Raw genomic sequence first — 25,000 nt, forward strand, 5'->3', positions numbered from 1 at the left:
TATATGTGTGTGTTTGTGTGTATATAAGTATATGTATCAGATCACGCCGCGATCTCGCTGCTTCCTGTTTACAGGCCTCTGATCGCGCGGGATCTGGTGATGACGAGGGAAGTGAAGCGGTGGACGGACCAATCAGAGGCTGCGCTATCTACTTTGCCAACTGGCACGGTGGCGCAGTGCATTGCACTGCTGCCTCACAGCAAGAAGGTCCTGGGTTTGATTCCCGCCTGGGGCGCTGTTGGCACCGTGCTCCGGTGGGTTATCTCCCAAACAGGAGCCTTTCTGTGTGGAGTTTGCATGTTCTCCCCGTGCTCACATGGGGTTTCCTCCACCTCACGTCAGTAAGGACCCCCACCAAAAACATGCACCCATCATGGTCTGACCAGCGATGGACATTTATCACCTGGTCCCCGGGCGCGTCCACGTACGCTGCCCACTGCTCCTGGCTGTGCCCCCGGAGGAAGGACAAGCCAGGATGGTTCAATGCAGAGGATCCATTTCACCAGCACCATCAAAGCATGTGCATGTGTGTGTGTGTGCAAGCATGTGTTGTAGTGTGGTGTGTTGCGTGATAAATAAAGACTGTTTCTTCTGTTTCTCTACATTTCATTTAAACACTACATTAAACATTTTTAAGAATTGGCGACTTTTTAAAAACTTATTGAATTAACTTAATATGGGCCGATTTTGGAGAATCAATAGATTTTTTAAATGTATCTTGAGTGAATACATTTTGTGTATTTGTTTTTAACCCTTGCGCTTCTTCACGGGGAAATCACGCGAACACGTAGAACAACTTCCGCTGCTGAAGTGACGTGAGTTCCGGGCGACCTGCGGACGTGCCTCTTACGGGTGTCCGCCATTTTGTCTGCATCTGGGTAGAGCAGCGGTAAGACAGTTATTAAGGATCTCTTTTTTTTTAAAGTTTCTTTGCTTTTCTTAAGATTTATTCCATGTTGTCGATCAAACTCCGAGTCCGATCGGCGTAGCGGGCGAAATAGATGTGTTAGAACGCGGCTCCAAGCATTTCACGGTAGTTGTTGCGGGTTCGTGGAAGCTCTTTGAATCCTGAGTTGAAGAGACTTTAAAATGGACACCGTACCGTCGAGGGCAAACTGTTTGAATCCCGGTCCGTGAGCTCGTTAATGCGGCGGCGGAGGCGGCAGCAGCAGCAGTAGTCGTGGTAGTCGTAGTCGTAGTAGTAGTAGTCGTCTGGCTACGGGACGCGGGGACGGCTCAGTGTCACGGATGGGGGGTGTTGCTATGGTGATGTTGCTACGGTGATGGCAACGAAATATACCAAACAAAATTATTTTGTGTTTGTTATTATATACAACCATTTCAGTAATTCATTTAGCTATAATAATGTAGCTTTCTTTTAATATTTTATGACAAAGTTAAAAGAACGATACAGGTGCAGTGTGTAGAATTTAGGGAACGGAGTTGGCAGAAATTGAATATAATATTGATAAGTATGTTATAATTAGTGTATAATCACATGAAAATAAGCATCGTTGTGTTTCCGTTACCTTAGTATGAGACGTTTTTATCTACGTAGGGAGCGGGTACGCTTCACAGAGGCCGCCATGTTGCACCGCCATTTTTCTACAGTAGCTCAGAAGGGACAAACCAAACACCGGCTCTAAAGAGGGACTGTCAGAATTTTCACCAGTGTCCATCTCTCCAACCAGCCTCACATTGCTCCTCCTTGTAATGTGCTATATCACATATCTTATGTGGATTATGTGAATAGAAGTTGTGTCAGTCAAACTGTCTTCAACTATTGAAGTGGCATTGGCATTATCTTTTGGATGCTACAGACATAACTACCAATTACATACAGTATTGTGTTGCTTTTTGGATCTTTTATGGATAGCTGGCTTGTTAGGCAAGCTAGAATGACCCGAAATAACAATAATAAAAAAAAAAAGAAACTGTTTTCCAGATGCACCCATCCATAATTAAGACTGGAAGCCAGTTAGAAAGCATACCCTACCAGAGTTCACAGTTGGGTTGTCCTCTGTGTCCCAAATTTATCACCACACGTGGGAAGACAATATGGAGACACCTGGATGCCCACATCAAAAAAGCAGTGCATTTCCAAGGTGAGTTGATGAGGAGTATGTGCTAAAAAATGATTTACTTTCACATCAAACTTGAATGTTGAATGACATTTGTGTGTTTGCATATAAAAGTAATAAAAGCATCACGTATGAAAGCAGTGTTATATATTGAGATGCACTACTCTCTCATTGCATTTATCATAGATTTAAGTGTCAGCAGTTTGTTATTTGGGGTCAGTAGATCACCTTGGCAAGAATGGAAAAGTTACTTTCAGGGGACCATGACCCTTTTTTTGTAATTTGTAATGTAAATTCACTTAGTAAAATGGTAATCAGTGTTGGACTTGAGAAAATTCATAATAGAATGTTGTATATTGGATCTAAAAAGTACAATACTGTTCCCTCGCAGACACAATCATTTGCAGATGCAACCTGTCATGCCGATACACGGGTCATTACCACTGCCCGTATTGTGCAAAAACGATCATGCGCAGAGAGGTTATGACATTACACGTGACTGGATGCCAAAAAAGATCTGACATGGTGCCAGGCCCATGTGAACCAAGCTCCTTGGTGCTACCCCCATCAGTGCCACCTTCAGCTGAACTCAGCCCATCAGTGCCGTCCTCAACGTCGCTCTGCGCTTCCCAGGAGATTCCAGCACATCCACAAACGTTGCCAAAACCTCACTCGGCGCCCTGCCCTCCCCTATCTGCCCTCGAGGATTCTATAGCCTCAGTAGTGGGTGTAGACCATTCTTACACCCTTCCTCCGTCAGCATCAGTAGTGGGTGTAGACCCCTCAGACACAGTTTGTCCCTCAGCTTCACTCCAGTCCTCTGCAGTTACAGCACAGTCTTGTCAGCCACCTTCAGCTTCACCCTCAGCTTCACCCCCAGAGCCCTCCAAATCACATGCTTTTCCACCCGAGGAAGCAGCGAGTGCTGCTGCACAGTCTGAAACGATGGATTTGCTGTCCTCACGTGTGACATTTTTAAAGTCGGTGAAGTGCCCTCACTGCTCCGTTGTTCTGTACAAAAAGAACTTGTTAGTACACATACAAAGAAAACATGCAAGGCCAAAAGACATTACAGCTGCATCTTACCTGAAAAGCGTGTGTGTTGATGAAACCCGCGGCCTATTTGCCATCCCAAAAGGTACTCGAGGTTTCTGTGTGCCAATACATGTACAACGTAAAACATGGGGCAAACAACACGTGACCAAGTGTGAGTTGGAGGACTGTCGCCAATATCAGTTTCTTGCACAGCGAAGCGGCCTCAGTCACAGTCTGTGTGAGCACATCCGGTCGCTGGATTACTGCACCAAGACCGCTACCGAGGAACCACTGAAGCATGAGGTCCTTGAAGAAATGCCGGAATGGAAGTTTTTTGGAGAATCCAAGGTGGCAGCTTGCAAAAAGAGGCAAAAAGCAGCAGAGAAAGCTCATGCGCCATTGTCAGTGTTGGTGGAAGTTGGAGGTTCTCAAAACCAAATTTGTCTCTCCGTACACGAACCCAAAATATACCACTCCTGTTGTTTTGGTAGAGTTATGGTGACCTACAACAGGAAAAAAAACACCTGGCATTGCCCCTGTGCAAAGGTGCGTACATCATGTCCGCACAAGAACATTGCTAAATGGCACCTTTTCCAAACACGGAAGGAACTCTTCATGACTGCACCAAGTACCACCGAAACCTTAGCAGAGATGTCTCACTCCGTCAGTTCTCCTCCTCCCACAGAGATAGAGATGGAGAGAAGTGTAAGGTACCTCTATGAAGAGAAAAAAATACCAGCCACTCTTCCCGGAGACGCCACAACTCCAAGAGCTCAAACAGATTACCCTTCAAAGTTGATTCCGGCTGAAACCACATGCAAGCGCTGTGTAGGCAATCCCAGACTGGAGGAAATGTCACACATCACAGACAAAGCCAGAATAGTTGGCATGAATGGTATCATCCAAAGTAAGTGAAGTACATCCTACGTCCATACCTGATGAACCACATGCAGCTGATTCAATGTCCTAATTGATGTCTTATGTCCATAACAGACATCTCAACTTACAGTAGAAGGTGTACTGACTGCCACATGATGTACCGTTACCAGGAATGGACAGACGGTCTGCATAACTTCAACGACCGCGTCGTTCTGACGCTGCAGCTTTGTCTTTACCTGAGGCACAACCTTCAGGTGTGTGAAGCGGTGGTAACGATGTGTTATGAGCTGCATGTACTCCATGTCGCACCAGTAAGAGTTCACCAATTAGAAATGGTTGAACTAACTAGTACATTGGTTTCTGCGGCACTAACCAGTTGAATGGGCAGACTATCCCACATAGGACAGACATTATTACACATGTATTTGGCCATTTTTTAAAGAAACAGATTCCAAGGTACACTGATTGGAGGGAATCCTGTTACTAGTAGTACTGATGTGGTCCATTTCAAATCCTGTCCTGTCTGTTTTTATTTTTTACCATAGAATCATGTGTCCGTGTCCAGAGTCATCAGCTCTCTGGAGACTTTGTGGAAAGAAAGGTTTCCAGACACCCACTTCATTTTTCAAGCATATTGTCATTTTGAGGCCCTTTGCAACATAGAATACACATACTCATGTGTGAACTGTGGGTTCTACCCTCCTGTGGTGCTTATGGACCTCCACAGAAAAGGAGTGTTTGAGGGCAAGTTCTCCTTCTAAATCACTTTTTAACCACCGTTTTGACAGGTGCCACATCAATTCAGATTGACTCCTGTTCCTCCAGGGTGTTTTGTGTCTTATGTGTATTTGGTGATTGCAGTGAGTGAACTGAAACAAGCGAGTGAGGATTTCCAAGGTGAACACAATATTGAGGCATTTTGGGAATCCGTCCATCTGCACATGATAAGCCGAGGATTTTTTGATGGTGCGTGTGTATAGTTTGTCAAAAAGAGTAAAATACAGAAAGTCCCATGGGATGTTGTGACTGCACTTCCCTGGAATAAACTATGAGTTATTTCAATCTTTTTTAAATTCTATGTGTTGATGCAGACCCTTCACAGAATCCATTTGTTGTCCAAGCGTCTTATGAGAACTGGGCACCTTGGATCGGGAGGGAGACGCGTAAAGGCAGTCACGTCCTCAACACAGAGTATGAAAAGGTGCCGTTGCAAACATCTAATGAAGCTCCACCCTGTGATGTCACACAGGACCGCCTCGTTGATGAGCTGCTAAAGCGAAAGGTTAACCCAGGAATTGCCCTATTAACAATTTTTTTTGTGCTGTAAGTTCATAGATGAGTGAAAGTGATCCCATAAGAAAGATTTTAGTTGTAATTCCTGTGATTTCCAACATTACAAGTTCAAGAGATTCTTTGTCACATACATACACTGATAACTGCTTTAAACTGACAATTGTGGACGTAACTGCCACAGAGTTGGAATAGAACATGAATTAGAAGGGGAACAAATATATTAGGTTTGGATTTAATGTCTTTTATCGTGTCCCTGCATAATCCCTTTCCACATAATATGGTATCATGACTCATGATCCACACCCCAAATAAGTGAAATGTTTGAGATACATGCTACAGCATGATATATTTAATATACTGAATGTGTGTGTGTGTGTGTGTGTGTGTGTGTGTGTGTGTGTGTGTGTGTGTGTGTGTGTATATATTTGTTGGAAAACTGTCCAACCTCTTGCCAATACAACAATATATACAACATATAACCATGTGAATCATTGTGATTAACATTCATTTGACTTGTTGCCATGTGCTCTTTGAAACATTCATGAATGTTGCATCAATGTCAAGATAATTGTGTGATGATGGTGATATGATTCCATACTCACTGCCCACCCAGCTCACATTCCTTTTAATGTGTTCCAGGTTTCCACTATCAGAAAACTTTGCAAATCCTGCAACGTTGAGACAAGAGGGTCGCGAATCGACCTTATCAACCGGCTACGGGATGAGATGAAGAGCAGGCAGACCTACGACAAGGTGTTGCAGTCGGTTGGGGGTTCCTCTGGTGAGCGCAGAATATAACACCATTCAAATAATGAAATCAGAGACAGAAAAACGTTGTACAACTTGTCTCTTTTGTGCTTTCAGGAGGATGGTCGGTCATCATGTGCCCCCATGGAATCGTATACAGTGTAAAGTTCAACCTCCGAGCAGAAAGCCCCAGAGATTTCACAGACCTTCTACTCTCGTGGAAGCATTTTCCAAATGTCTGTGTTTATGACTTTGCTCATGGATTGGCGGCCCACGCCAACCTGAGAGTTCCTGACAAGCCTCCGTTCCAGCCCCATGAGGGGAGGCTCGCTGACCCAACAAAGGACAATGTTGACGCTACTGTCCGTCAAAAGTTCAAAGTGCATCTCCCGTGGCTTGTTAATAGACTGCAGTACCCGGAAGCAAATGGCCATCCTGTCACGGGGTCAAATCAACACTACGTCCTTTATGACAAATTCCAGCGGTCCAGCAACAAAGACCCCCGGGACGTACTGAGAAGGGTGGACGTGGTTCCCGAACTTCAGGGATCTTTAAATAGTCAGGTCATGGAGCAGCTTTTTGCTGCCCTGCGCAAAAACAACTACTTTCTTAACAACATGGGACCTTCCTCACACGTCTTCCTCATGCGCAACATCATTGAACACAGGAACAACCTTCTGAACGAGGAGCTGCAACAGAGGATGCAATAAAAGTGCCACGGATCACGGTCATACCTACTTTGATCAGTAGCTCACAGGCTCTTCCAGTGCCTATTCACATTGCTTAAGAAATACATTTTATTTAAACATTACATAAAACATTTAAAAGAATTAGACTTTTTAAAGACTTACTGAATTAACTTTATATTGACCTATTTTTTAAACATGTACTAACTGCAAACTTCTCAATTTAAAATATTGTATTGTGCCTTTGAGAGTCCATTGACTTTTAAAATATGTTTCTAATGAATAAGGATTTTTATTTGTTTTTTACTTCACGGGGAAGAAAACGACAAGACGACCAACTTCTGCTGCTGAAGTCACCTGATTTCAACCGCAGAGGTGCCGCCTGCGGAGGTCCGCCATTTTGTCTGCAGCTAGCTACTGTTGACGTTACAAAATGACGTATTTCGAATGCTGCGTTCCATTGGAGGAGGAAGTCGGAAAAACCCAACTTCCTGTCCCCATGGAGGCCAACTGGGAATTGCAGAGATAACAGAGCTGACGTCACAGCAACATGGCAGCTTCTACCTGAACTACCGTTTTGTGAACATAGGTTGCAGCACGTAGGGTTCACCAGCTTGCCAAACAAAGTCACGTTGGGTGTTCATGTTTTCCCGAACAGCAGAGGTAGAACACCTTTGGCGCGGATTTGGGAATTGCTGATTCCCGAGGTCCATGGAACGTAGCATCCCTTCCGGCTGCTCCACATGAAGCAGAGCTGGAGGAACAGATGTTCAACCAAAAAGGAATAAAACATAAAACGGCCACACCCCCTGAAGATCTCCAGAGATCCTCAGCCCGTGGCCATATATGGTCGATGACATCACGACAAGCCCGCAGTGCACAGTTTACGCGTTCTAAGTTGTGTGCTCTGACTCAATAAAAGCTGGAATTTAAAAAAGCAATTTAGAAATAACTTGACTGGAAAATGGAATAATGACAAAACAACCAATATTAAACAGGTTTACACTAACTGTACTGACATACTATGACGCCAAATGAGTTTAGCCACAGTATTTATATTTGTGATGATGCCAAAAAAATTGAGTAAGTGCCAAGAAGTAGGAGCGACCTGTTGTGAGGGTCTGGTTCAGTCCAGTCCAGTTTATTTCTAAAGCCTTACTCGCAGTCCAGCGTGGACGCTTCACTTTGAAATGAACTGGAAGTGATTCCTTGCCACCGTGTCTGTCTGACATCCTGGCTTTTCAGCTTCCTCCTCTTTCTCTTTACGTTCCTTGTTCTGTCAGTTCTCCTTCCATCTGTTTCCCAAGGATTTAGAGAAAAGTTGTGACTAAATGAATGGATGGATAATTGTTTATTTTTATTACTGAGTTATTTGAACAGTCTTTAAAAAATAAAAGGTAGCTGCAAACGTCTTGGCAGTTGGAAACACTTATACAAGTGTCCTGAGGGTGGAGGTGGAGTACCTGTCCCTTCCACCCTCAGCTGTTCCCCCAGTGGTATGACACCTCCAAAAACCACCCAATATAGAATTGTAGAATATCATGTGAATAAATATTTACACCCAATGTTAGATTTTACTGTATGGAGAGTGCAGATGATTTCAGTCAACAGCGCCGCTCGTTACTTAGACACGGAGGTATTTCTTAGATAGTAAATGAGGTATAAACGTTCTGTTCCCTCTGAACGACACCACAGAACAAAGCTTCCTCCGTCCTGAAAAATCATTTCTATTATGATTATGATGCAGGTAAATAAGACGGATGGATGATCGGTCTGTGACAGGCTTGTCCCGGGCTCCTTCAGCTGTCCGCTCGGGGTTTGGAAAAGGAGCCCAGTTGTTTGGTGTTGACGTCCCTCAGCTGCTCCAGCTGCCGCTGTCCTCGCCGGTACAGATACTCGATGTGCATGACGTCCGTCTTCTTGATGGTGGCGTTCTCCCTGAACTCGTCCTGGATGCGGGGGATGAAGCCCGGCTTGTCGCGCCCCGCCCGCAGGAACTGGCGATACAGAGCCAGGACCTGCTTCTGCAGCTTGCTGTGCCGCACCATAACCCGGGAGAGGCGCCGAGACCACCGGAGACGGGGAACCCGGTTTCACCGTCCAGAGCCGGGATCCGATAGCGCCTGAAGACGGGTCACCCCCGGAGGAGAAGCCACAGGCGGGCGGGAAACTCAGTTAAACGATGAGAAGCTTCCTGCTCCCGGGTCCGACTTACAACCTGAATACAAACGTCCCACACACAGGACCGAGGACTGATCATCTCATTCAGACACGATGGTGCTCACTCTGACTGAGAGGGAGTCAACTAGAAAATAATATACGAGCAGGGAGATGTAACCATCCATCTATAAAGTGACCTGTGTCCATCTAATATCTGTATCGTCGAACCAGATTGTACGTCGACCACAGGGAGACGGAGCCACACAAGTCGGGAAAGGAAGGACTTTGTTACAGCGTCTGTACTGACTGAAATATGTGCAGCTTTGGAATTTTATCCGTATGTGTATGAATATCATTCATTCATTCATTCTGTCACGATGATGATTATCATTATTATTATTATTGTGACACTGAACATAAAGGAGAATGTTTGTTTCTAACCCACCACACGCTGAGCCTGCTCTGCTTCACAGTGTGTCCCGTCCTGGTGCGTCCTGCTCCCGCGGCGGCTCCGCTTCGACCCCCGACGGACCGGCATGCAGCGCGGCCTGCAGCCCTTTCCGTTTCCGGTTACGCTCGACGCGTCGCAGTTCCGCTCGTCCGCTTCCCGAGGGCCCTTGAACGCAGCGTCGCGGTGCGTTCAAGGGCCCTCGGGAAGCGGACGAGCTGCTGTCCGACGTCTGTAAAGGTGTCGCTCACCTTTCGAGCCATTACATTACATTACATTACATTACATAACATAACACTACATAACATTACATAACATTACATAACATTACATAACATTACATTACATAACATAACACTACATAACATTACATAACATTACATAACATAACACTACATAACATAACATTACATAACATTACATTACATAACATTACATAACATAACATTACATAGCATAACATTACACTACATTACATAACATTACATAGCATTACATAGCATTACATTACATAACATTACATTACATAGCATAACATAACATTACATAACATTACATAACATTACATAGCATTACATTACATAACATTACATAGCATTACATTACATAACATTACATAACATTACATTACATTACATTACATTAGCCATCAGCCACCTCCTCACCTCCCCCTGGTCACTGCTCACATTGACCTTCATGGTGTCTCCACTTTGGAAGGTTTGAATGTACGTGAGAAACCTTCATGTTCGTCGATAATTAATGCAACACATGTTTTTTTTATCAAGGTTCTTCATTTTGCCTCATCGTTCAGTCAGTCAATGGGATGAAGAAAGAGCAAAGCAGAGCCAGGACGTGTAAGGATGTGTCTGAGTAGTACCGACGAGTGGAAGGGTTAGAGTTAGGGTTAGGGTTAGAGTTAGGGTTAGAGTTAGAGTTAGGATTAGGGTTAGGGATAGAGTTAGGGTTAGAGTTAGAGTTAGGGTTAGAGTTAGGGTTAGAGTTAGAGTTAGGGTTAGAGTTAGAGTTAGGGTTAGAGTTAGGGTTAGAGTTAGGGTTAGGGTTAGGGTTAGAGTTAGAGTTAGGGTTAGAGTTAGAGTTAGGGTTAGAGTTAGGGTTAGAGTTAGGGTTAGAGTTAGGGTTAGAGTTAGAGTTAGGGTTAGAGTTAGAGTTAGGGTTAGAGTTAGGGTTAGAGTTAGGGTTAGAGTTAGGGTTAGGGTTAGGGTTAGAGTTAGGGTTAGAGTTAGGGTTAGAGTTAGGGTTAGAGTTAGAGTTAGGGTTAGAGTTAGAGTTAGGGTTAGGGTTAGAGTTAGGGTTAGAGTTAGGGTTAGGGTTAGGGTTAGAGTAAGGGTTAGAGTTAGGGTTAGAGTTAGAGTTAGGGTTAGGGTTAGAGTTAGGGTTAGGGTTAGGGGTTAGGGTTAGGGTTAGGGTTAGGGTTAGGGTTAGAGTTAGAGTAAGGGTTAGAGTTAGGGTTAGAGTTAGGGTTAGGGTTAGGGTTAGAGTTAGGGTTAGGGTTAGGGTTAGAGTTAGGGTTAGAGTTAGGGTTAGAGTTAGGGTGGGTTCTAGTTAGAGTGGATTACAACTTGATTCAACGCCAGTGTGGAAATAGTAGTGAATGGCAAATATATACATTCAAATATTGATATCTATATTTCAGGACAGATGGATTTGTGTTTGTATACAAAAATATGAGCGTTATGGTTTTTATTTTAATTTTTTAATCAAATGTACTTGTAACATGGAGACCGATACAGTGACAACGTCAAAGCTGTGCGGGTTTAAACGACGTTTCCCGTTCAGAACACAAGCAAACCTCCTGTCAAATGATGTTTCCATCAATACAAAGGCTCGTTTAACCTCCGACTGAAAGAGCAAAACAAGACGTTGGGCGTTGTTCCTGGTTGCGTCATGACGTCACTTGTCGGAAGTAAACAGCGTCCGCTCAACGGATCAGCTGATCGGGTCCGAGTCGCAGGTGGGCCCGGTCCGGTCGGTCCGGTCGGTCGTTCCTCCATCACTTTACGTTTTGGTGCGAAAACGAAGCTTGTGCAGCCTCCGGTGGATGTGACGTCATCAGCCCAGACCTGACGGTGACGGCTGATCAGATTATAGATGACATAGTTAGTCTTGTAATGATCACACTGCGCATGTGCTCATTCAATAGAAATGCGTCTCAAATAATCAACACCGAGGAAATCGAATCATTAAATCGACTTAAAGCTGATTTTATTTGTTAAATCTGTGTTTTCCTTGTGTTCTCGCCCTGAATGAAGGTGAACATTTTAAAGGTGCAGTGTTAGAATTTGGGAGAAATGGAATATAATATTCATAAGTATGTTTTAATAAGTGTATAATCACACGAAAAGAAGAATCCTTGTGCTTCACTTGTCTTTACTGTTCTTTACTGTTCTTGACTTTTCTTACAGTTTACTTTTATTACTGTTCTTTACCTTTCTTCACTGTTCACTGTTCTTTACTTTCCTTACTGTTCTTCACTTTTCTTTACTGTTCTTTACTTTTCTTTACTTTTCTTTCCTATTCTTTGCTGTCACCACGTGTGTTTGTCTTTAATAATTCAACATGAACTAGCATTCATCATGAAGCCGTTCTCCTTCCTTTGACCTCCACCTCTGCTGCACAGTGATGGAGGAGAGCCGGGTGGAGAGTCAGATTGAGAGGCTGATGGAGGGAGAGGGGTCAGAGGTCACTGTACTGGACCTGGTCCCAGATCAGGCCAAACAAGTGGTTCTCAGGAAAACCGTCTCCTACATTGTCTGCGGCGTCATCTTCAATGAAAAGGTGACGGGACAATGACGTCATCATCATCATCATCATAGAAGAAGGATATTAATTGTGTGTGTGTGTGTGTGTGTGTGTGTGTGTGGTGCTCCCAGGAGGAGGTGCTCATGGTCCAGGAGGCCAAGCAGACGTGTTATAAGCAGTGGTACCTTCCTGCAGGTCGGATGGAGGAGGGAGAGAGTTTGGAGGAGGCTCTGAGGAGGGAGGTGAGCAGGGGAGAAGCGCTCCGGTCGCTTGGAGCTCTAAACATCTGAACTTTAGGCATTATGACATATAAGAATGTCCCGACCAATCAGAGCCCAGCGCTGTGCCCTCTGCAGGTGAAGGAGGAGGCGGGGTTTGACTGTGAGCCAATCACCTTGCTGCTGGTCCAAGAGAAGGGACCGCAGTGGATCCGTTTCATCTTCCTGGCCAAGATCACAGGTCAGAGGTCACTCACCAGCTGTAGTTACATCAGGGTCACTTCACTCAGACGCCATCTTGTTTAGTCTCCCAGGGAATGTCATGTCAGCTGCTCTGTAGCACCTCTGAAACCGTAGTATGCATCAAATAGTATGTAAAAAGTACCAGTGTCACAATACTTTTGGTGAAATATGGAAGTATCAAACGCTATGCTGGTGAATGTATCCCACGATGCATTGTGAGGGCAAGACACATAAAGGTTTTCTATGCAGTGTTGTCATGACAACGTGCTGAAAGGAAGTGGAGCGGTGATAGGACGGGATTGTTTTTTACTCTCTCTCTCTCTCTGTAATGCTTCCTCCCTGCCTGCAGGCGGCAGTCTAAAAAGTCCAGCGCAGGCAGATCAGGAGTCTCTTCAGGCCGCCTGGTGGGACAGAGCGTCTCCTCTGACCCTGAGGGGACTGGACATCCTGCGACTCATCGAGAGCGGAATCAAGTACCAGAAAACAAACAAACCACGTCCACAGCATCAAACCACACAGAACCACTCATCTGAAGTGAAAATCACTTCAGATGTTTCAGTAAAGGACGCGCGTGTGTGTGTGTGTGTGTGTGTGTCCAGGTACCAGCGCGCCCCCTGGCATCCTGTCACTCTGCCGGTCATTTCCTCCTGCTGCTACGTGGTTCAGAGAATCGTCCTGACCTTCAGCTCCAACGACCAGCTCTGGGTTCTGCTCGCTACAGGTCTGATCGGCCTCTAACCAGATAATCAATGATCCGATCAGCTGGTTCGAGGGAATTCCTCTGAAGTGACATTAGTCGTTGAAGGGCTGGTCCTCCGTGGCCACCAGGGGGCAGCACACTGATCTGAACTCTGTGTCGATCAATCCAGAGGCATAGTAAAGTAACAGCTTTATACAAAAACATAACGCTGCACATTAAGGATTTATCAATAAAGCTACTTTTCCCGCTTGGAATGAAATCCAGCGGCGATGTTCCGCGTTGGTGTGATGTGGGAACAGCGTCGGTGTCGATGTTTCCTAAAAGTCGTTCCCTAAATCTCCCACTCTGGACCTGGTATCATTTCCAGGAAGGTGCCGGTACGGCTCTGAATGGGAGTATGTGGGAATGGAAGCAAGTTGGGTGGAGCCGAGTCCTAATACCAGAAAAGCACAAATAGTGGGTTTTTACGAATATTTATTTAGTATAAATATATATAAAAAAAAAAAAATGTTTTCGCAAAAAAAAGGAAACATTGGGGAAAATTAAAAAAAAAGCGAGTCCATCAGAACCGTGGAGCTCGGCTGCAAAGACAAGAAACTGAAAGACGTCCGGTCGTTACGGAGACAGGTGTTTATGTTCTTACATTTTATTCTTCTTCTTCTGAAAAATGCTGCTCAGACAGTAGGCGTGTCCTTCACAGTGGGGGGGTGAAGTGAGCGGACAGGGAGGGACAGAACGGGTGGAGAACGTTCCTTCTCCGGAGGCAGAGGGTGGAGGACAGGTTGAAGAGGATCTCACTCATTTAATAACATGGGGTGGGGGTGATGGCGTCCGGGGACGGTGGCTCTGTCCCCGCTCCGTCAGCGAAGGGAGGAGTCCGTGGGACGGGGCCACGGGAGTGAAGTGCTGGTGTAAAAAGTGTTGTGTTGTCTAGTCTCACGTGATATCAGACACCTCTGGTGGAGGACTACGTCATGCATGGTAACAGTCATCCATGTGGGAACAGACTCCATACACAACAATATGGGAATGACGTCATCGTGACTTTACAGGATGTTTATGATGCAGCGACGTGACACATTCCATGTGGGAACGGGGCGTAAAACAGTCTAAAGCTGCAGTGTGTAGAGTTTAGTGACATCCAGTGGTGACTGAACTTCCCACAGCCGTAAAAGGCCAAAGTCCCTTCTGAGCTTCTGTAGAAACATGGCGGCGCAACATGGCGGCTTCTGTTAAGCGTACCCGCTCCCTACGTAGATAAAACATCTCATATTAAGGTAACGTAAACACAACGATTCTTATTTTCATGTGATTATACACTAATTATAACATACTTATCAATATTATATTCCATTTCTGCCAACTCCGTTCCCTAAATTCTACACACTGCTCTTTAACTCTACACATTTGACATTAGCTGCGGTTCTTCCATGTGAGCGTCTCCTTTCTCCAGGAACAGAATTGACTTTGTTTCACCTTTGAAAGGAAAGAAAAGTTAGAAGTTTTGCTGGAAAGTTTTGGAAGAATTCCAAATGTTCCCTTCCCCTCCCCCCAGCTCCAGACCTCCACCTCCCCACAGCGGTGGCGGTGAGGACCCACGCGGTGACGTGGGCCTCCAGTCTGCTGGTCCGTGACGTCTTTCCGTCCGTGTACTACGAGTGGGACGTGTGCACGCTGGGCGTTCTGGGGCTGCAGCACGCCGGGCGGCAGCGCGCAAAGGCCGACGGTGTCTGCTTCAACACGCTGGTGGCGCTGCTGCCTGACCACGCCCGGCGCAATGAGGACGGCGAGCCGGCTGAGCGTGCCCCGCCCGACCGGCCGCCCGACGTGGAAAACCCGCGGTACCGCTGGCACCAGGTCCAAGACCAGAGGCTGAGACAGAACATTCTGGAGAAGATGAAGAACAGCTCCATCGTGCCCATGCACAGCCTGTACTGAGGACTCCTATTGTGAAGAGGGCGCTCTTATTGTGAAGAGGGGGCTCTTATTGTGAAGAGGGGGCTCTTATTGTTGTCTTATTGTCTTATTGATATTGGAAGGGAGAAGAAAATAAACGTCTAAAACACACAGGAAACAGCATTAACAGAAATTTGACTAAATAGTAGTCATTCATTCTTGATTAACATAATTCACCAGATATAAGTATTTTAGATATTAAAAATATTTTAGGAAAAGTTTCACTCTGACAGACTGGGGGGACGACGCCCGAGCGCCCCCCACTGAGCAGCCGTCACTGCTACTTGTCATGTGTTTGTCATATTGGCAGAAAGAAACAAAGACGACGCTGATAAAGCATCACGTTCTGATCTCAGCTGCATGACGCTCTGTGCTTCTAGGGCTGACATCACTGGGCAGGAAACACCTCAACATATTATGGGATTCCCCACATAGCCCCGCCCCCTCCTCACGTGATGTGTCTCTATGACATCACAACTCCTTTAAAGTGCTGAGCGGAGGGGTTGACGTAAGTCAGCGTCAGGTAAAAACACACACACACACACACATTCACATACACACACACACACACACATATACACGCACGCACACATACACAGTGACACACACACATATACACACACACAGTGACACACAAACACACAGTGACATACACGCACAGTGACACAAACACACACATGCACACGTTCACATACACACACACACACACATACACATACACACACACAGTGACACACACACACACACATACACATACACACACACAGTGACACACACACACACACAGTGACACACACACACACAGTGACACACATACACAGTGACACACACACATACACACACACACACACATACACATACACGCACGCACACACACACAGTGACACACACACACAGTGACATACACGCACACACATATACACACACACAGTGACATGCACGCACAGTGACACAAACACACACACGCACACGTTCACAAACACACACACACACACACATACACATACACGCACGCACACACACACAGTGACACACACACACAGTGACATACACGCACACACATACACACACACAGTGACATACACGCACAGTGACACAAACACACACACGCACACGTTCACAAACACACACACACATACACATACACATACACACACACAGTGACACACACAAACACACAGTGACATACACGCACAGTGACACAAACTCACACACACACACACGCACACATTCACATACACACACACACACATACACATACACATACACACACACAGTGACACACACAAACACACAGTGACATACACGCACAGTGACACAAACTCACACACACGCTCACATACACACACACACACATACGCGCACACACACACACAGTGACACACACACACAGTGACACACACACACACACATACACATACGCGCACACACACACACAGTGACACACACACACACAGTGACACACACGCACAGTGACACAAACACACACACACAGGGTCGTGGTGGGGGGGGGGGCAGCAGAATTGAACGCACCCTTTGACAGGAAGTGTCTGGTTTGCGTTTCTACCTCCGTCATCAACCTCTGACGTGTAGGTTCTACGTGCGCGTCACGTCATCGGCTCCACGACGCGAACATAAACATCCTTTAGACACTTTGTGTTGGGAGCAACTTCCGTTTTCATGCCTGTGCTGCACTCGAACGACGACACTCTCCACCCGAGAGCAGGACCAGGTGCGTGCGGGCCCCTCGGGCCCCTCGGGCCCCTCGGCCCCGGGGGATGGATGGACGAGCTCCATTCGCTTCCACGCCGTGTGACGTGGGGTCTGTAGGGCCGCACAGACCATAATGCAAGCAGCCGGGTTCCCCGAGCCCCCTCCTCACCTCATGGAACGTGTCCTTGTTATCCCGACGACAGGGGGCGCAGGTGAGCCACGTGGCCGTGGTGTTTACAGTGGTTACTAGGCAACCGTGGCCCGCTTCCCGCTGCGGAGCACCGAGGTGTGCGCTTCCGCAGTTGTGTCCGTGCAGCATGGTGGACCTGCGGGTGTCCGGCGGCCTGCAGCCCTACGCCCCTCTGGCCTTCGGGGCCCGGGCCGTACCGCGCCTGGTTCTGGAGCTCCGCGCCCCGGAGCCGCTCACCCGGAGCCGGGCCCTGGAGACCCTGTGCGCCCTGGTGCACGACCCGGAGCGGGCGTACGAGGCCGTCAGGACCGGTGAGTGGACTGGATCACACCGTTAGAACAGAGTCTCACCACTCCCAGGCAGATCCATCAAGAAATAAAACTGCTGCACAGTCGTTTGGTACAAAACAAACAATAAAATGTCAAAAGTTCAAAAAAAGAAAAATGTAAGAAAAATCGATACACTCTTTATAATAAACACATATAATATTTATAATGAACAGTGTAACCTGTGTAATGAGCAAGAGGCGTGTCCAAAGAGGTAGAAAAATGATAAATATTGAAATTATATATTGTACTCGAAAATAACAATAATTATTATAACAATAGACAAAATATAATATTTCATATTTTGGGTGAAGGCCATTAAACACAACAGTTGTTCTGCAGGTTTTCTGGAGCTGCTCAAGGTTCTGCTCAGAGAGGAAGGTCCGACCCTCAGATCCAAAACTGCAGAACTGGTTTTCCTCCTGGCAGCGCACAGCATTAGTAGGTGGGAGCCACATCCCATAATATCACAACTATACTGTATACACAAAATATAGACTACAGTATACACAGCATGTACAGTACATGTACATGTACAGTATACAGTACTGTCCAGCATATTATACAGTATCACAAAAACTAGTAAGAAGTAAGCAGAAGCTGCAGTGCTTCTTAATGGCACCAGGGGGCAGCATGACGTCATCGTCATGTAATATTCATAATAATAATAATAATAATAATAATAATATATTTCTTCAGAGATCTCTGCAGCTGCTGCTTGCTCTCTGGTTGGAACATGTGTGTGTAATGTGCGGTGGCTCCACAGGGAGGCGCTGCTGCGATGCAACATTGTGCCTGTTCTGTCAGAGCTGCTGGACGACCCTGAGGAAGGGTGTAGGAGGAACACCCACCTGGCCCTGCACCGCCTGGCCCTCCTCCCCGCAGGTAAACAGGAAGTAGCCTGGCCCTCCTCCCCGCAGGTAAACAGGAAGCAGCCTGGCCCTCCTCCCCGCAGGTAAACAGGAAGTAGCCTGGCCCTCCTCCCCGCAGGTAAACAGGAAGTAGCCTGGCCCTCCTCCCCGCAGGTAAACAGGAAGTAGCCTGGCCCTCCTCCCCGCGGGTAAACAGGAAGCAGCCTGGCCCTCCTCCCCGCAGGTAAACAGGAAGTAGCCTGGCCCTCCTCCCCGCAGGTAAACAGGAAGTAGCCTGGCCCTCCTCCCCGCAGGTAAACAGGAAGTAGCCTGGCCCTCCTCCCCGCAGGTAAACAGGAAGTAGCCTGGCCCTCCTCCCCGCAGGTAAACAGGAAGCAGCCTGGCCCTCCTCCCCGCAGGTAAACAGGAAGCAGCCTGGCCCTCCTCCCCGCAGGTAAACAGGAAGTAGCCTGGCCCTCCTCCCCGCAGGTAAACAGGAAGCAGCCTGGCCCTCCTCCCCGCAGGTAAACAGGAAGTAGCCTGGCCCTCCTCCCCGCAGGTAAACAGGAAGCAGCCTGGCCCTCCTCCCCGCAGGTAAACAGGAAGTAGCCTGGCCCTCCTCCCCGCAGGTAAACAGGAAGTAGCCTGGCCCTCCTCCCCGCAGGTAAACAGGAAGTAGCCTGGCCCTCCTCCCCGCGGGTAAACAGGAAGCAGCCTGGCCCTCCTCCCCGCAGGTAAACAGGAAGTAGCCTGGCCCTCCTCCCCGCAGGTAAACAGGAAGTAGACTGGACACACAGGAAGTAGGCTGACAAGACAGGAGTATAGTAGTAGTAATAATAATAATAATAATAATAATATTTCATAATAATAATAATAACAATGTATATTATAATAGTAATAATAATAATAATAATAATAGTACAGCATAATAGTAGTAATAATAATAATAATAGTACATCGTAATAGTAGTAGTAATAATAATAATAATAATAGTACATCGTAATAGTAGTAGTAGTAATAATAATAATAATAGTACATCATAATAGTAGTAATAATAATAATAATAATAGTACATCATAATAGTAGTAGTAGTAATAATAATAATAATAATAGTACATCATAATAGTAGTAATAATAATAATAATAGTACATCATAATAGTAGTAGTAGTAATAATAATAATAATAGTACATCATAATAGTAGTAATAATAATAATTGAACATCATAATAGTAGTAGTAATAATAATAATAATAGTACATCATAATAGTAGTAGTAATAATAATAATAGTACATCATAATAGTAGTAATAATAATAATAATAGTACATCATAATAGTAGTAATAATAATAATAGTACATCGTAATAGTAGTGGTAATAATAATAATAATAGTACATCGTAATAGTTGTAGTAATAATAATAATAATAGTACATCTTAATAGTAGTAGTAATAATAATAATAGTACATCATAATAGTAGTAGTAGTAATAATAATAATAATAATAGTACATCGTAATAGTTGTAGTAATAATAATAATAATAGTACATCGTAATAGTAGTAGTAATAGTAATAATAATAATAATAGTACATCGTAATAGTAGTAGTAGTAATAATAATAATAATAATAGTACATCATAATAGTAGTAGTAGTAATAATAATAATAATAGAACATCATAATAGTAGTAGTAGTAATAATAATAATAATAGTACATCGTAATAGTAGTAGTAGTAATAATAATAATAGTACATTGTAATAGTAGTAGTAGTAGTAATAATAATAATAGTACATCATAATAGTAGTAGTAATAATAATAATAATAGTACATCATAATAATAGTAGTAGTAGTAATAATAATAATAATAATAATAATAGTACATCATAATAGTAGTAGTAGTAATAATAATAATAATAGTACATCATAATAGTAGTAGTAGTAATAATAATAATAATAATAATAATAGTACATCGTAATAGTAGTAGTAGTAATAATAATAATAATAGTACATCATAATAGTAGTAGTAGTAATAATAATAATAATAATAATAGTACATCATAATAGTAGTAGTAGTAATAATAATAATAGTACATCATAATAGTAGTAGTAATAATAATAATAATAGTACATCATAATCGTAGTAGTAGTAATAATAATAATAATAGAACATCATAATCGTAGTAGTAGTAATAATAATAATAATAATAGTACATCGTAATCGTAGTAGTAGTAATAATAATAATAATAATAGTACATCGTAATCGTAGTAGTAGTAATAATAATAATAATAATAGTACATCGTAATAGTAGTAGTAGTAATAATAATAATAATAATAGTACATCGTAATCGTAGTAGTAGTAATAATAATAATAATAATAGTACATCGTAATAGTAGTAGTAGTAGTAATAATAATAATAATAATAGTACATCGTAATCGTAGTAGTAGTAATAATAATAATAATAGTACATCATAATCGTAGTAGTAGTAATAATAATAATAATAATAGTACATCGTAATCGTAGTAGTAGTAATAATAATAATAATAATAGTACATCATAATCGTAGTAGTAGTAATAATAATAATAATAGTACATCATAATCGTAGTAGTAGTAATAATAATAATAATAATAGTACATCGTAATCGTAGTAGTAGTAATAATAATAATAATAATAGTACATCGTAATCGTAGTAGTAGTAATAATAATAATAATAATAGTACATCATAATAGTAGTAGTAGTAATAATAATAATAATAGTACATCATAATAGTAGTAGTAGTAATAATAATAATAATAATAATAATAGTACATCATAATAGTAGTAGTAGTAATAATAATAATAATAGTACATCATAATAGTAGTAGTAGTAATAATAATAATAGTACATCATAATCGTAGTAGTAATAATAATAATGATAATAGTACATCGTAATCGTAGTAGTAGTAGTAATAATAATAATAATAGTACATCGTAATCGTAGTAGTAGTAATAATAATAATAATAATAGTACATCGTAATCGTAGTAGTAGTAATAATAATAATAATAATAGTACATCGTAATAGTAGTAGTAGTAATAATAATAATAATAGTACATCATAATAGTAGTAGTAGTAATAATAATAATAATAATAATAATAGTACATCATAATAGTAGTAGTAGTAATAATAATAATAGTACATCATAATAGTAGTAGTAATAATAATGATAATAGTACATCATAATCGTAGTAGTAATAATAATAATGATAATAGTACATCGTAATCGTAGTAGTAGTAATAATAATAATAATAATAGTACATCGTAATCGTAGTAGTAGTAATAATAATAATAATAATAGTACATCGTAATCGTAGTAGTAGTAATAATAATAGTACATCATAATAGTAGTAGTAGTAATAATAATAATAATAGTACATCAAAATAGTAGTAGTAGTAATAATAATAATAATAATAATAGTACATCATAATAGTAGTAGTAGTAATAATAATAATAGTACATCATAATAGTAGTAGTAATAATAATAATAATAGTACATCATAATCGTAGTAGTAATAATAATAATGATAATAGTACATCGTAATCGTAGTAGTAGTAATAATAATAATAATAATAGTACATCGTAATAGTAGTAGTAATAATAATAATAATAGTACATCGTAATAGTAGTAGTAGTAGTAATAATAATAATAATAGTACATCGTAATAGTAGTAGTAGTAGTAATAATAATAATAGTACATCATAATAGTAGTAGTAGTAGTAATAATAATAATAATAATAGTACATCGTAATAGTAGTAGTAGTAATAATAATAATAATAATAGTACATCATAATCGTAGTAGTAGTAATAATAATAATAATAATAGTACATCGTAATAGTAGTAGTAGTAGTAATAATAATAATAATAGTACATCGTAATAGTAGTAGTAGTAGTAATAATAATAATAATAGTACATCGTAATAGTAGTAGTAGTAGTAATAATAATAATAATAGTACATCGTAATAGTAGTAGTAGTAGTAGTAATAATAATAATAATAGTACATCGTAATAGTAGTAGTAGTAGTAATAATAATAATAATAATAGTACATCGTAATCGTAGTAGTAGTAGTAATAATAATAATAATAGTACATCGTAATAGTAGTAGTAATAATAATAATAATAGTACATCGTAATAGTAGTAGTAGTAGTAATAATAATAATAATAGTACATTGTAATAGTAGTAGTAATAATAATAATAATAGTACATCGTAATAGTAGTAGTAGTAATAATAATAATAATAATAGTACATCGTAATAGTAGTAGTAGTAATAATAATAATAATAATAGTACATCGTAATAGTAGTAGTAATAATAATAATAATAGTACATCGTAATAGTAGTAGTAGTAGTAATAATAATAATAATAGTACATCGTAATAGTAGTAGTAATAATAATAATAATAGTACATCGTAATAGTAGTAGTAGTAGTAATAATAATAATAATAGTACATCGTAATAGTAGTAGTAGTAATAATAATAATAATAGTACATCGTAATCGTAGTAGTAGTAGTAGTAATAATAATAATAGTACATCGTAATCGTAGTAGTAGTAATAATAATAATAATAATAGTACATCGTAATCGTAGTAGTAGTAGTAATAATAATAATAATAGTACATCGTAATCGTAGTAGTAGTAGTAATAATAATAATAATAGTACATCGTAATCGTAGTAGTAGTAATAATAATAATAATAGTACATCGTAATAGTAGTAGTAGTAATAATAATAATAATAGTACATCGTAATCGTAGTAGTAGTAGTAATAATAATAATAATAGTACATCGTAATAGTAGTAGTAGTAATAATAATAATAATAGTACATCGTAATCGTAGTAGTAGTAGTAGTAATAATAATAATAGTACATCGTAATCGTAGTAGTAGTAATAATAATAATAATAATAGTACATCGTAATCGTAGTAGTAGTAGTAGTAATAATAATAATAGTACATCGTAATCGTAGTAGTAGTAGTAATAATAATAATAGTACATCGTAATAGTAGTAGTAATAATAATAATAATAGTACATCGTAATCGTAGTAGTAGTAGTAATAATAATAATAATAGTACATCGTAATAGTAGTAGTAATAATAATAATAATAGTACATCGTAATAGTAGTAGTAATAATAATAATAATAGTACATCGTAATCGTAGTAGTAGTAGTAATAATAATAATAATAGTACATCGTAATAGTAGTAGTAGTAATAATAATAATAATAGTACATCGTAATCGTAGTAGTAATAATAATAATAATAGTACATCGTAATCGTAGTAGTAATAATAATAATAATAGTACATCGTAATAGTAGTAGTAGTAATAATAATAATAATAGTACATCGTAATCGTAGTAGTAGTAGTAATAATAATAATAGTACATCGTAATCGTAGTAGTAATAATAATAATAATAGTACATCGTAATAGTAGTAGTAATAATAATAATAATAGTACATCGTAATAGTAGTAGTAGTAATAATAATAATAATAGTACATCATAATAGTAGTAGTAGTAGTAATAATAATAATAATAGTACATCGTAATAGTAGTAGTAGTAATAATAATAATAATAGTACATCGTAATAGTAGTAGTAGTAGTAATAATAATAATAATAGTACATCGTAATAGTAGTAGTAATAATAATAATAATAGTACATCGTAATAGTAGTAGTAGTAGTAATAATAATAATAATAGTACATCGTAATAGTAGTAGTAATAATAATAATAATAGTACATCGTAATAGTAGTAGTAATAATAATAATAATAGTACATCGTAATAGTAGTAGTAGTAGTAATAATAATAATAATAGTACATCGTAATCGTAGTAGTAGTAGTAATAATAATAATAATAGTACATCGTAATCGTAGTAGTAGTAATAATAATAATAATAGTACATCGTAATAGTAGTAGTAGTAATAATAATAATAATAGTACATCGTAATAGTAGTAGTAGTAATAATAATAATAGTACATCGTAATAGTAGTAGTAGTAGTAATAATAGTACATCGTAATCGTAGTAGTAGTAATAATAATGTGTTCAGCTGCAGCGTGCATGGCGTCTCTGAACCTGGTTCCTCGGCTGCTGGGGAAGGTCGCTGAGGAGGAGGAGGCCGTCGACCCGCTGCTGCTGTGCACCATCAGCGTGTGCGTGAGGCAGGACGCGCTGCCGGCCGTGGCCCACGACGGGGTGTCGGTCCTGGGCCGGCAACTCACCCAGCCCTGCCCGGAGGTCCGGAGGGCCGCCGCCACCGCCCTGATGGGGGTCAGGTACCGCAGCCTGGACCTTGAGAGCGAGGCTGAGGCTGAGAGGAGCCTTGGGTGCGTTTTGTGCTGATGCTGGTTCTGCTCCTCAGCGTCCCGGCCCAGGGGAAGCTGAAGCTGTGCGAGGGCCCGGTCCTGTCGGTTCTGGTGGGTTTGCTGTCGGACTCGGACCCCGACGTCCAGGCCGCTGCTGCGGGGGCCATCATGAACACTGCAGTGATCACTAAGGGTGGGACACACACACACACATCACCACACACACACACACACACAGACACACACATAACCACACACACACACACACACACACACACATAACCACACACACACACACACACACACATAACCACACACATAACCACACACATTACCACACACACACACACACA

At 41.4% G+C, this 25,000-nt stretch overlaps 4 protein-coding genes across 5 annotated transcripts in view; 3 read left to right on the plus strand and 1 right to left on the minus strand.

Annotated features, from left to right (window-relative positions):
• The first annotated feature begins 4,843 nt into the window (after positions 1 to 4,843).
• On the plus strand, positions 4,844 to 7,606 carry LOC307233186 (HMG domain-containing protein 3-like). Its single transcript, XM_080004425.1, has 4 exons — positions 4,844 to 4,961; positions 5,087 to 5,277; positions 5,928 to 6,069; positions 6,153 to 7,606. Exons 1-4 carry the CDS (start codon positions 4,937 to 4,939, stop codon positions 6,743 to 6,745), a joined length of 951 nt encoding a protein of 316 aa, XP_079860551.1. The 5' UTR covers positions 4,844 to 4,936; the 3' UTR covers positions 6,746 to 7,606.
• Positions 7,607 to 8,085: 479 nt separating this feature from the next.
• Positions 8,086 to 9,397, minus strand: sdhaf1 (succinate dehydrogenase complex assembly factor 1). Its single transcript, XM_080004439.1, has 2 exons — positions 9,327 to 9,397; positions 8,086 to 8,939 (listed from the first exon to the last, which is right to left on the minus strand). The coding sequence occupies exon 2, from the start codon at positions 8,767 to 8,769 to the stop codon at positions 8,521 to 8,523; it is 249 nt and encodes an 82-aa protein (XP_079860565.1). The 5' UTR covers positions 8,770 to 8,939; positions 9,327 to 9,397; the 3' UTR covers positions 8,086 to 8,520.
• Positions 9,398 to 11,280: 1,883 nt separating this feature from the next.
• nudt18 (nudix (nucleoside diphosphate linked moiety X)-type motif 18) lies at positions 11,281 to 15,308 on the plus strand. Of its 2 annotated transcripts, none has more exons than XM_080004421.1 (7): positions 11,281 to 11,416; positions 11,916 to 12,125; positions 12,221 to 12,331; positions 12,446 to 12,548; positions 12,900 to 13,023; positions 13,150 to 13,271; positions 14,806 to 15,308. In XM_080004421.1, the coding sequence occupies exons 2-7, from the start codon at positions 11,970 to 11,972 to the stop codon at positions 15,186 to 15,188; spliced, it is 999 nt and encodes a 332-aa protein (XP_079860547.1). In that variant the 5' UTR covers positions 11,281 to 11,416; positions 11,916 to 11,969; the 3' UTR covers positions 15,189 to 15,308. The 2 variants fall into 2 exon arrangements, with proteins under 2 accessions (XP_079860547.1, XP_079860546.1); XM_080004420.1 differs by having other exon boundaries at positions 11,968 to 12,125.
• A 1,928-nt stretch (positions 15,309 to 17,236) lies between these two features.
• rsph14 (radial spoke head 14 homolog) overlaps positions 17,237 to 25,000 on the plus strand; it is a gene marked incomplete at both ends in the record, with an annotated part of 9,713 nt that continues 1,949 nt past the window's right edge. Inside the window, 5 exons of the mRNA XM_080003738.1 lie at positions 17,237 to 17,420; positions 17,778 to 17,880; positions 18,202 to 18,320; positions 24,392 to 24,617; positions 24,704 to 24,840. Of these exons, the coding sequence (XP_079859864.1) occupies positions 17,237 to 17,420; positions 17,778 to 17,880; positions 18,202 to 18,320; positions 24,392 to 24,617; positions 24,704 to 24,840 (769 nt within the window). The remainder of the gene's footprint in view (positions 17,421 to 17,777; positions 17,881 to 18,201; positions 18,321 to 24,391; positions 24,618 to 24,703; positions 24,841 to 25,000) is intronic.

Source organism: Zeus faber (assembly GCF_960531495.2).
Source record: "Zeus faber genome assembly, chromosome: 7".
NCBI classification, from domain to species: Eukaryota; Metazoa; Chordata; class Actinopteri; order Zeiformes; family Zeidae; genus Zeus; species Zeus faber.